The sequence below is a fragment of the Oryctolagus cuniculus genome, chromosome 10 (assembly GCF_964237555.1).
Source record: "Oryctolagus cuniculus chromosome 10, mOryCun1.1, whole genome shotgun sequence".
NCBI classification, from domain to species: domain Eukaryota; kingdom Metazoa; phylum Chordata; class Mammalia; order Lagomorpha; family Leporidae; genus Oryctolagus; species Oryctolagus cuniculus.
In genome coordinates, this window is record NC_091441.1 from 24,890,784 (window position 1) to 24,903,964 (window position 13,181).

At 37.5% G+C, this 13,181-nt stretch overlaps 1 protein-coding gene across 2 annotated transcripts in view; it reads right to left on the reverse strand.

Annotated features, from left to right (window-relative positions):
* The window catches only part of DCC (DCC netrin 1 receptor), a 1,216,740-nt gene that overhangs the window by 118,746 nt on the left and 1,084,813 nt on the right, over positions 1–13,181 (reverse strand). Inside the window, exons 17-18 of one of the 2 annotated variants that reach the window (XM_051851212.2) lie at positions 8,987–9,159; positions 1,302–1,440 (exon numbers count right to left, since the gene is read on the reverse strand). In XM_051851212.2, coding sequence (XP_051707172.1) covers positions 1,302–1,440; positions 8,987–9,159 — 312 coding nt within the window. Of the gene's footprint in view, positions 1–1,301; positions 1,441–8,986; positions 9,220–13,181 lie in introns of both variants that reach the window. The other variant, XM_051851210.2, reaches the window with a different exon arrangement.

A 13,181-nucleotide genomic window follows, 5' to 3' on the forward strand; every position in this document is an offset into this window, starting at 1 on the left:
AACTATAGTGCCAAATATATTGTATTCCTGTTAGGGTATTAAATTCTACAATTATGATCTATGGTAATTGTGACTGATAAAACATTCAGTGAATTGCAGTACCTAGATTTGTACTCTTTCAAATTGCATAATTTAATTATGTTGCTCTATTTTCAAAGAGTAGAAGATCATCTGAACATTTCTTCCCAAATCCAGTTAAGGATATTTATGTTAAGTATGCATTAGACTAACATGATAATGTGATTTTTTTTTTTTTTGACAGGCAGAGTGGATAGTGAGAGAGAGAGACAGAGAGAAAGGTCTTCCTTTTTGCCGTCGGTTCACCCTCCAATGGCTGCCGCGGCCGGTGCACTGCGCTGATCCAAAGGCAGGAGCCAGGTGCTTCTCCTGGTCTCCCATGGGGTGCAGGGCCCAAGCACTTGGGCCCTCCTCCACTGCCTTCCTGGGCCACAGCAGAGAGCTGGCCTGGAAGAGGGGCAACCGGGAAAGAATCCGGCGCCCTGACTGGGACTAGAACCCGGTGTGCCAGTGCCTCAAGGTGGGGATTAGCCTAGTGAGCCACGGCGCCGGCCAATAATGTGATGTTTTATTTTCTATTTTAAAGATATATTTATTTATTTATTGGAAAGTCAGAGTTACACAGAGAGAGGAAAGGCAGAGAGAGAGAGGTCTTCTATCTGATGGTTCACTCCCCAATTGGCCGCAAAGGCCAGAGCTGTGCCAATCCAAAGCTAGGAGCCAGGAGCTTCCTCCGGGTCTCCCACATGGGTGCAGGGGCCCAAGGAATTGGGCCATCTTCCACTGCTTTCCCACACCATAGCAGAGAGCTGGATGGGAAGGGGAGCATCTGGGTCTCACATCAGCACCCATATGGGATGCCGGCACTTCAGGCCAGGGTGTTAACCTGTTGTGCCATAGTGCTGGCCCCTTTTTTTCTATTAATCTCTTTCAAGATAGCAAATACCAAGCATGACTTTTGCTCAAAGATAATATTTTTGGGCAGAGTACAGTAGATAAACTTTTGTTTTTTACTTAAATATATTTAAAAGATGATGTTTATTTAGATAACCCTGGGTTAAAACCCTAAAGAAAATACATACAAATTATGCAACCAGTTTGCTTAATCTATAGGGAACTCATTTTCTTCTGTTCTAAACTGTGAGTCTAACATTAGGTATGAGTGCCATATACTATAAAGGACAACATATTTTACATAGGATAAGATACAGTTGAGACAAGACACTGTACATGTTTCAACTTCCACAGAACCAGGGAGACAAAGCCAGACCTTCCTCACATACCTGCTTCATATGTGGTGGCATGTGCTGTCATGCTCCATGTGCTTGATCGTCTGTTCTTTGTTACCATGACTGAGAACTCATACATTGTGTTTGGCTTGAGGCCTGTTGCTGTGTAACTTAGAGATGTTGTGTCTTCTGACTATACAAGTGGGGAATAAGCATAGAGAGAACAAATGAGTTCTATCAAGTTGGTAAATCAAGGCACATAACACAACTATCAAAGAAAGTCAGAAAAAAAAAATAGGAACTTATTTCCAAAAGCAGAAGAGCTAAGGTATAACATCGATTCCACTTTCTTGACAACTAGTTTATATTGGCTGATTATGCATCCAAAACATGATCAATAAATCAGGTATTATGTTATGCAGAAAGGCAGTAAGCTGATAAATTTTCTAAGTGAGGCAATAACACTGGTGACATGACAAACTCCACTCCCTTGGTCTACTCAATTTTTGAGGTCATCTGCACTGACTTTAACTTAAATTTACTTATCATTGAAATATGAGACATTTTAGCTGGTCATACTGTTATATTTTAGCATAGATCTTAACAGAATTAATTTGAGTTCAGCTTATCATGTTTGTTTTAAAAAATCTTATTTATATAAAGAGAACAGATTTCATGCATTTCATAAATACAGTTTTAAGAACATAACAATACTTCCTATCGTCCTTCCTTTATTTCTCTTTTAATGTTTAGGATAACATACTTTCAATTTATTTTATAATCACAAGCTTAATCCTCCACTAGATAAAAAATTCAAGTAGAAAGGAGAAAGACTACTATTCCTCAGGAGTATAGACAAGTGCTATAAATAATAATCAAATCTCAAGATGTCAATCTCCCTCAAATACTTTATTACATTTCTTTGTTCTCTATATATTACCTACCACAAATCAGAGAAAACATATGATATTTGAATTTTTGGGATTGGCTTATTTCACTAAGCATATGGTCACCAATTATATCCATTTTGTTGCAAAAGACAGAATTTTGTTCTATATATGCATATATAAATATATATGTATATATAAATCTATAAAAATATACTTATATATGTATATATACATCTATAAAAATATACATATATATTTATATATATTATATACATATATATTTATATATATCACATCTTTTTATCCAGTAATCAGTTGTTGGACATCTGGGTCGATTCTATATCTTAGCTACTGTGAATTCAACATGATGGTACTGATTTCATATCTTTTTGATAACATCCCAGGAGTGTGATGACTAGATCACGTTACAGATCTATTTTCCAAATTTTCTATCTTCCATAATGGTTGCACTAGTTTATGTTCCAATGAACAGTGTGTTAGGGTAACTTTGTCTCCACATCCTTGCTAGCATTTGCTATTTTTTGATTTTTGGATGATAGCCATTCTAACTGGGGTGAATTGAAACAGCATTGTGGTTTTTATTTGCATTTCCCTGATGGCTAGTGATCCTGATCATCTTTTAATTTCTGATGGTCATTTGTATTTCATCATTTGAAATATGCCTGTTCATATACTTAGCCCATTTCTTATCTGGATTGTTTGTTTTGTTGTTGTTGAGCTTCTTAAGCTCCTTTTATATTCTGGATATTAATTCTTTATCAATTGTATAGTTTGCAAATATTTTCTCTCTATCTGCTTGTTGTGTCTCCATTTTATTGTTTCCTTTGCTGTGCAGAAACTTCTTAGCTTGATGTAGTCCCATTCATCTATTTTTGCTTTTATTGTCTGGGCTTCTGGGGTCTTAGCCAAGAATTCTTTGCTTATCATGTTTTTAAAAGGTCTTCAAATTACACAAATTTTAAGACTTAGAGAATTTATTTAACTATTTTAAAGAAATCTGTGTTGCTCCTATAAACAAAGGTAATATTGTGTCATGGAGTTTTCTTTCTTCATGCATACTTTACGTTAAACAAACATTTAGAGGTGTATCAAATTGGATAAAGAATTACATTGGTGTGCAAAGAAGTATTGGCCTTCTGAATACATCCATTGTCTTTTTTTTTTTTTTTTTTTTTTTTTGGACAGATAGAGTTAGACAGTGAGAGAGAGAGAGAGAGAGAAAGGTCTACTTTCCGTTTGGGGTTCACCCCCAAAATGGCCGCTACGGCTGGAGCTATGCTGATCCGACACCAGGAGCCTGGTGCCTCCTCCTGGTCTCCCCTGCGGGTGCAGGGCCCAAGCACTTGGGCCATCCTCTGCTGCCCTCCCGGACCACAGTGGAGAGGAGAACTGGAAGAGGAGCAACCAGGACTAGAACCCTGCGCCCATATGGGATGCTGGCACCGCAGGCGGAGGATTAACCAAGTGAGCCATGGCGCCAGCCCCCTATCCATTGTCCAATATACTAAAACTGTTTTAGTAGAAAGTTATCTGTCTTTAGTGCTTATGTTAAAAATATAAAAAATATGTTATTGTAAAAATTAATGGAAAAAAATAGAAAAGAAGAAGAGTGTTGAGGGATGGAGGAAGGGGGGCAAGTAAACTCATTTTCTTACAACTATACCTATCAAATAATGAAATCTGGTATCTTTATATTGATAAAAATGTTAAAACATCAAAATGCTAAAGAAAAAACATGTAAATCTCCCAGGTTAATATTTTTTCTATATTATTCAATAAATCTGAGTCTATGCTATAGGTATATGTTTATATATAGAGAGATGCAGATATAGATAGATAGATGTTTATAAATTTGTTCTGGGTTTACAAATCTTGATCTCCTTCCAAAGTTAAATGCTTAATTTTATATTTCTTAAATTTTTATATCTATGTTTAGAAAATCAAGGAAAACTATCTTTTACCACTATGACATCTCTCTCACTTCCTTACTATTGTAATATGGTATATCATTTTATTCAACTATGACTGTTTCTCAGGTATATGTATGAAAATCATACATTTCATTATAACACCAAATAAATATTTAATTGCACCAATAGCCTCTTGATGATGTGCTCATCCATACTATTGAAGTGATGATCTGAGGAACATTTGTCAGAAGCCCTTCTTGAAAATAGCTGCAAGGACCTATGGGCTGGCATTGTGGCATAGCAGATAAAGCCACCACCTGCAGTGCCGGCAACCCATATGGGTGCCAGTTCAAGTCCCGGCTGCTCCACTTCCCATCCAGCTCTGTGCTATGGCCTGGGAAAGTAGTAGAAGGTGGACCAAGTCCTTGGGCCCCTGAACCCGCGTGGGAGACCTAGAAGAAGCTCCTGGCTCCTGGCTTCAGATCTGCACAGCTCTGGCAGTTGTGGCCAACTGGGGAATGAACCAGCGGATTGAAGATCTCTCTGCCTCTCGTCTCTCTGTGTAACTCTGACTTTCAGGTAAATAAATAAATCTTTTAAAAAATAGCTGTAGAAATGTGTCCCAAATAAATGTAAAAATACTTTGTCTTATAAGGAAAATGGAATCCTATCAAATAAAAAAAAATGGACAATTAGTATCTGACATGCTGACATATAACCTCAAATTTGTCCTTGTTCATGCTTGAGAACAGCTCTAAGTCTTAGAAATAGAAATAGGAAGGGGAAATAGGGCAGTGAGAAATATTTCAGGTAGGAAAGAAGCACCGTATCTTATAAAGTCCATCTCTTTGAGTACCACTGGGGTTTGTAACACAAATAAGTGGTATATCATCTTTGTTTATGTTCTAGAATATCAGATCTGCATTATTTAAGATCCATGAATTTAGAGAGTTTTCTCTAGAACCTCATGGAAAACTACTCTTCAATTTTTGTTTAAAATATTTTGAAAATCATGGTCAGTTATTTTTATAAGCACAAATTACTCAGATAGTACCTGTGTAAGCCACAGTTTCCTCATCTGTAAATTGGAGCTTACCATTGTAATGACCTTGTAACAGTATTAAAGTGTGAAATGAGTTAAACAAGGCAAAGTAGCTCGTTCAAAACAGGTAGTAAATAAATGTTAGCTTTAATAGTTCATTGTTTCTCTTCCTATAATTTTAGGCTTTTGTTAAATTCCCTATTCAGCTGTGATCTGGAGGGATGAGAACAAGACACAACTGTGCAGTATATGTCAGTAATCAACTGTTAATAAATGCAACTTGAATGGAAATTCATGTAAAACAGCATGTGTTAAATACTTTGGTAGGAAAGTAGCTGTAGAAAAATTCCTCCATTTGACCAGAAGTCAATACGGAGAGTTTTGGAGACTCAAATATGAGTGTCTTTGTTATGTCTTGCTTTGGACTAATTGAAGTAAAAGGAAATTCTGTGGGAAGATCCTCACATGATGCCTTCAGATCACCTGAGTTCCAACTCTAATGAGGAATTTTTTGTCAAGTTATACTAGTTACCTGTGTCCATAAAGATGCATATAGTATACTTAACTATGAAAAAACATAAGTGTTATTTTTACAGTAAGTGTGAATATCCCCATCATATGAAAGAAAAATATAAGCCTGAGTAAGGTAAATGACCAGGCAGAACATCATGAAGTGAACCCTTGAGCCCAGATCATTTGAATACATGGTGGTTTCCCATCTTGGATATGGGAGACAAGATGAAGCCTACACTATACTTTTGGACTTCCAGGAATGTGAACTAAATAAGCCTCCTTTTAAAAAAAAAATTACATGGTCTCAAGTATTTTGTCAGGGTAATAGGAAATAGAGTAATAGAATTTCTAAAAGTTAAATATATTATGTATCTTTCAAGTAGACCACATAGGTTTTACCTTTTTTTTAAAGATTTATTTTATTTATTTGAAAGACAGAGTTACAGAGGTAGAGACAGAGAAAGAGGTCTTCCATTCTTCTGGTTCACTCCCCAGATGGCTGCAATGGTCAGAGCTGCACCGATCCAAAGCCAGGAGTCAGGAGTCCCCTCCAGGTGTCCCACGTGGGTGCAGAGGCCCAAATAATTGGGCCATCCTCTACTGCTTTCCCAGGCCATAGAAGAGAGCTGGATAGGAAGAACAGCAGCCAGGACTAGAACCGGCGCCCATATGGGATACCGATGCTTCAGGCCAGGGTATTAACCCACTGCACCACAGTGCCGGCCCCTACCTTTTTTCTCACTGTTTAATTCATCCAGCAGTTTCCTCTGATTTTCCTCATCTCGGGTGTGTGTGTGTGTGTGTGTGTGAGAAGGAGATGGTGAGTTAGGATTTGAAAGCCTTCTATCAGGGAAGATGATTGTGAAACTCAATAATTGCAAGTCTGCTGTGCTGACTACTCAACTGAAATCATTTGGCTCAAGAAACTTTAGAACTAAAACTACTCTGCAGAAAACAACCATCGTCCTTTAGGTCACTACACACTCTGGCAAAATAGCCATGGCTATTCTGTGAAATGAATGGATCTATAAAGTAAGATTATGAGCCTAAAAATTTTAAAGTGAAGAAAGTATTCTCTTAAAAGTTAGCTTAGAATTGGGTAATATATATATAAAAAGAGATCTTTTTTTAATGCTCTCATATGTTTCCTTGGTTGTCTTTTCTGATAGTGTTATCTTTATTTATAGTTCTGTTGAGTCTTCAATCTAGTGCTGTAAGGAGATATATGGAGTACTGAACACATATCACAGGAATGGAACAATTTAGTCCTGCTTCAAGAGTTTCTGAAGACCTGACCCAGCAGGCCCACAGTATGAAAGAAAACTGTTTTATCGATGGTTTCAACTAAAAAAGTGATTTATTATGAGATGTGAATTTTATGCTATTTAAAAGTTGGAAGACATTAGAAGCAGAAAGGCATGGCTACAGGAAGAAAGAAGCAGGTCTAAAGAATTACTGATGGGATTTCACTGCATTCCCACATTGGAGTTAGAAATCTCAGAGGATACTTTCATTCCCTCACATCACATCTGGCTTGAGGCTGGATTAGGGAAACATGAGTTCAGTGGTAAGAAAAGCAGATAACATATCAAGACATCTAAATCTGCCCTGAAATAAAGTGGGAAGGAGAGGAGATAAAGGGGAGTGTGAAGAGGCAGTTGTTTGGCCTAGCGATTACGACTCTGGTGAAGATGTCCACATGTAATATCATAGTGTCTGGACTTGAACCCTGGCTCTGCTTCCAATTCCAGCTTTCCAGAGGTTCATCGTGGGAAGCAGCAATCAGTAGCTCAAGGACTTGGATCTATGCCACCTATTGGGAGACCTGGATGTAGTTCTGACTCTTGTCTTGAGCCTAGTGTGGGCACAGCCCAACTCCAGCTGTTGCAGGTACTTGGGGAGTTAACCACTGCATGGAAACTCTTTGTCTTTCTTTCTGTCACTCTCTCTCTCTTCCTCTCTGCCTCTCAAATAAATAAATTAGTTAATTAAAATAAAAAATAAGGTGTTGGGGGAGATAAGAAGAAACTGGAATACCAGGGCTAAATTATTTGATTCATTGGCTGTTGGGTGATATTTTGCTCTTTTTTTTTTTTTTCAAAAATACTTTCTTTGTCCCCAATCATTATCTTATGAAGCATTAAGTTTTTAATGTGATTTCATATATGATCTCTTTGGAGTATTGTGTGCAGTCTTTTTAGTAGACCTGATAGCTGAGTGTATGTATAACTGGCTCCAAAATTACATGTGATATTTTAAGTAATGACAACTAACTCATGATTTCTTTCAAAATAAACTGATCATGATCAAGTACAGTTCTAGGTGCTTGACACTCATTGATCCTCTCATCTATCCTCTCATCTATGTCTACATTTACTTGTTACTTATATGTATCAATATTGTAGCAGGTCTAGGATGTACCAACATGATCTTACTATAACCTTGTATATATAACAGCTTCTGAGGGTGGCTAGTGGAAATTTGAAACTGGTAATGACTGTGTGCCTCAAACATACGTCCCTAAGGAATTGTTAGAGAGGTTGTGAGATGAACTGGCAATAATGCCAAGAATGGGGGCTGTGGTCATTCATGTTAATTATTGTGGAGTGTGGATTATGAGATCCATTCCCAGTAATATTCCCTCTAAGATCGTTCTCTGTGGTATATATATATATATATATATATATATATATATATATATTGACAGGCAGAGTGGACAGTGAGAGAGAGAGAGAGAGAGAGAGAGAGAGAGAAAGGTCTTCCTTTTGCCGTTGGTTCACCCTCCAATGGCCGCCGCGGCCGGCGCGCTGCAGCCAGCGCACCACGCTGATCCGATGGCAGGAGCCAGGAGCCAGGTGCTTCTCCTGATCTCCCATGGGGTGCAGGGCCCAAGCACTTGGGCCATCCTCCACTGCACTCCCTGGCCACAGCAGAGAGCTGGCCTGGAAGAGGGGCAACCGGGAGTTCTCTGTGATATTAATGGATTGCTTTAGAGTCAATATAGATTCTAAATGAAACTAAAGATACCAAAATCTCTCTAGAAAAGTAATGTAGATTTTAGATATTTTCAAAGCAAAATTTCATTCCCTAGTACAGAATCAAATTATTGATACAAACCCCTTATCTGGTAGAATCGAAACAGCTTTTTGCAGCTCCAAATGTTTTTGTACCTTGCCTTAGATTTCTCTCCTGAGACGCAATTATTCTTGTGCTAACTGCAGGTATTTAATTATCAAAATGCTTTGTTTTTCTATATAAAGTCACTGTAGCAAAATGAGTCATGACAGTCCAGGAAACACGTAAAACAATTATGCAACCAATGACAATTCATTTTGAGCTTCATGTCATCAATTAGAACTTCACCTTGTATTTGGCACTGGCAGAAAAACTGGTCCTCCACCGGACAGTGTAAAGCCGCACGTCGGAAGTCTTTTGGTTCTTAGAGACAGAGTTGTCTGCCCAGCTGACCCTCACAGCCTCGTGGGTGAGAGCCACAGCCTGTACACCTACTGGTGGGAGCATGGGGGTGGAGACATCTGGGACGGAGGTGGGGAAATCGTCAAGCAAAGGATAATAATCAACTGGGTCAGTGGGATCTGGGTTAAAAACCCACCAAATGAAACAAACAATATGTAAATAAAAGCGTTAAAATAATATCAGTGGTAGCACATCACAATGAGTTAAATGCATGGCAATAATGATGACAGGGAACATGAGAAGAACAGAAAAAAATGCCATTAATTCAACAGGAAAACACAATAGAAATAGTATTTCCACATTACAAAAATACCTGCATGCTTTCTATGATTTACTCCTTTCCTTAGAGTGGTTTTATCAATCTGGCTGTCACTTCTGGTAATTTATTTTGAAAGTCCACATTTTGGGGAGGGTGATGTTACACATTGCTTCTTAAAAGACACAGTATAGAATGTCTGAGTTTTATTACTGTATAGGTAAAATAAAGACCTAAAAAGAACTTTTTGGTTTCTTTCTTTCTAGAAAATAGATAAATGCTTTTCTAACATCTGGATTTTAAATCTCCATTTTTAATTTGAGTTTCTCTGAAAGCATTCATTATTCTTTCATTTAAATTTTCACCAATATGGTTTAGGCAACACACAAACAAGCACTCTGATGTCAGCAGCAAAGCCAGGGTGATCAAGCACACAAGGTCACAGGGGTCAGTTATACATTTGAGAATTAAGTTTCAGATAATAGTTGGAGTAGCAGATTTTCTTAGATGAGAAGCGTTAGAGAAAATGTCAAAGTACAAATTGTATCCAAGTTCTCACTGAGTAAAAACATCTTTGTCATTTCAATCATCTTTATTCCTATGCTAAAATTTTGTTTGATGGAAAGATTATGTCTTCATGACCAATAATATGTAATTAACTACCTATTGCACTGAGGTACACAAATGCTATCATACCTAACATAATGGGAATCTGCAGAATGATGTGTATAGCTTTGAGAAATTCTCCAAAAAGATATTGCACTCATTTTTATGTTGATAGGATTGGAATCAGAGAAGCTTACTTTGTGGCCACAGTGATAGTCCAATTTTAAGCATTTTATGCTTTATGCATTTACATTTTTAAAACTATGTTTGTATTATGTGCTTTGTGCTCTCAATTACACAAACAATAAGCTCTGATAACACAGCAGTCAGCAGGGCCTATGCTGACTCAAGTATGGGTTTTGTTTGTTTTTTTTTTTAAAGAGTCTAGTTCAAAGCAGAGTGGCTCTTTGCTGGTTTTGATGATTACTTCACTTTGTCCACTGCATTTCAAATCCCTATGCTCTATACATCACTCTGTTTCCCAATGAATTATTTAGTGGTATGCTGCTATGCGGTCTCCAGAGTAAAATATAAAAACAAAAACAGAGAAAAGGAAAGGAGAGACAAAGTGAGACAGAGAAAATGTGTGTGTGTATGTGTGTGTGTGTGTGTGTGTGTGTGTGTGAGAGAGAGAGAGAGAGAGAGAAAGGCATGTTTAAAATTTAATGACGGAGACCAGGCTCCCTGCACTTCCTTTGATGTCGCTTTTTATTAAGGACTTTTTTACACCCAAATGGATTTATGACACGATGAGAGGTTGGTAGGGAGAGCTTGGCAGAAGCCACTACATTCTCCACAAGGATTCTTCACATTCATCAGGTTTCTGTAGCGCTGGAATATGCTTTTTGCCAAACTAAAGCAGTTCGTTACTTTAGTGTTAACTATCCCTGGCTGACTTTAAAAGAATGTTGTGCATGGGTTGGGGAGTGGTATTGGAAATGGTGCAGAGAGCCAGGGAGTATTCCAATTTACGAACTACTTTTTTTGATGTATATATATTAATCATTTACCCACTTTATTGGTTTTTTTTTTTTTTGCCTAATCTAGTTTTGTTGGTAAATTTATGATGACTTTCTAGTCTGTCACAGGTACTGCATGTAAGATTTTTGCAGTGTATGATTCTACTTCAAGATATGGTAAGAGTTAGTCCTGCTAGCTCTGATTTTAGAATAGTATATCCATCAGGGCTATTATTATTGAGTTTTTTGAAGTCAGTTCCAGAAAGCTTCTTTGAAATTTTAAGCAATGTTGTCTTTTGACATTTATCTATGAGTTTACATAATCTAGAATTTTAAACACTTGGCCAAGGTTTTCCTCAGGGTTTATAGAATAATTTTTTTTTTTCACCTCTGGCTTTTTATTCTACTGGTCACTTCCTGTAGAACAAATCTAATACGATAGCCACTGAATTATATGGACTACTTAAATTGAAATCAATTAAAGTTTTAAATAAGTCCCCTCTTGCATTGCACTAGCCAATTTCAAATCTTCAATGGACACAAGAGCCTACTACTTATGGTACTGAATAATGCAGATACATACAGCATTTTTAACAAAACAGAACATTTTTTGTGGATACTAAGTCCTGTTACAAACACATCACATGTATTGCTAACTGTATTTTTCTTTCTGGTCATAAAAGATTTGAGTAATTGAATTTAAAAGATCTTTTCTGTGTTTATTTCTCAGTATGATTCCCTTGTACTCTTAGGTGTCCTTATACGTTACAGATTTTCAGTTGTTACATTAAACAAAAGATAAAAAGAGAAAATAGAGTCTCAAAATGTTACTAAAAAAAGAAACATTCAGTTACTGATTATTGCTTTGGTGGGAGACTATGAATTTTAATTCATTACACTAGAGTTAAAAATAAGCTTTAAGAATAGTAACACAAGAGCAGATAATGTGGGGATCCAGGTTAAGCTGCCTCTGGGACACCCATGTCCCAACCATGGATCAAGCCCCACCTCTAGTTAGGACTTTAACATCTTGCTAATATGCACCCTGGGATACAGCAGTTAATGGCTCCAGTGCTTGGGTTCCTGCCACCCAAATGGGAGACCCAGTTGGAGTTCTTGTCTGCTTGCTTTGACACGATCCAGGTCTGGCTGCTGCAGGCATTTGGAGAATTAGCTATTAAATGGAAGATCACTTTTTCTCTGTCTCCCCCAACTTTCTATAACTCTGCCTGTCACATTAATACACTTAAGAAAACACAAATAGTTTTATATCTGGTCTGTGTCTGTACTTCATTTAAACATTGATGAAATGACTGTGAATAAAGAAATTTAAACAACACAATTTATTATTCCTGCGATTTTTACATTCCTTCTTCCTTTCTCCATGTTCAAAATGTCTTGTTCATCCAATAACAACAGCAACAACCAACAGATAACTCTAGAGTAAAGCTGAAACCCTCACTGCACTAGGTCAGATGACGCTTTCAGCATCGAATGCTGATATCCCCTGTATGAGATGGGTCTCTAGAGTTCACCAGCATCTATGAGCACACCCATGTAGAAAGCTCTACAGCCTGGTGCTTACTCCAGAGTGACATTTGCACTGCCTCTGGTAGATTTTGTATTTACTCTATGCTGGACTTTCCCCAAGAGTGCTCATGGGAATGCTTTCCAGAAGTTCTAAGCACAGAATGTCTTTTAGGTGGCATTGAAACTCAATTATTGATGAAGTTTTTCCCAGAACCTCCGCCTTCCTTTCCACTTGTTTGTCCTTGCTTCTTTATGACATGTGAAAATAAAATAATTCTGATACCTCTGGGAAAAGCATATTCATTTTTCCCTTTGGAAAGGATGCCCTGTGAATGCCATACAATCCCTTACACACTTTTCTTCATAGGCGAATTCCTCACATAAAGGAATTTGTTTCATTGTGTGTTTCACATAAACGCACTCTGGAATCAGTGCATTTCTCAGATTCATTAGGATTAGAGTCATACCAAGAAAACAATTTCTTAATGATCGATGGTTCTTTTAGAAAACCTTCTGGGCCTGCCATATGTTGGAAATTAAAGAATGATAGCAAACACCAGTTGGAAAAAAGTTTATCAGACCTCATGGCTCTTTCTGAGCCATTTACCTTCCTTTCATTTGGGCACTACTACCTTTACTTCTATTACCACCGCTGCTACCGCTGCTACTTTTTGCTTGTAAACTCTCTCTTATTTGTCAACTGTTTGCCATCTTCATGGATTTTAGTTTC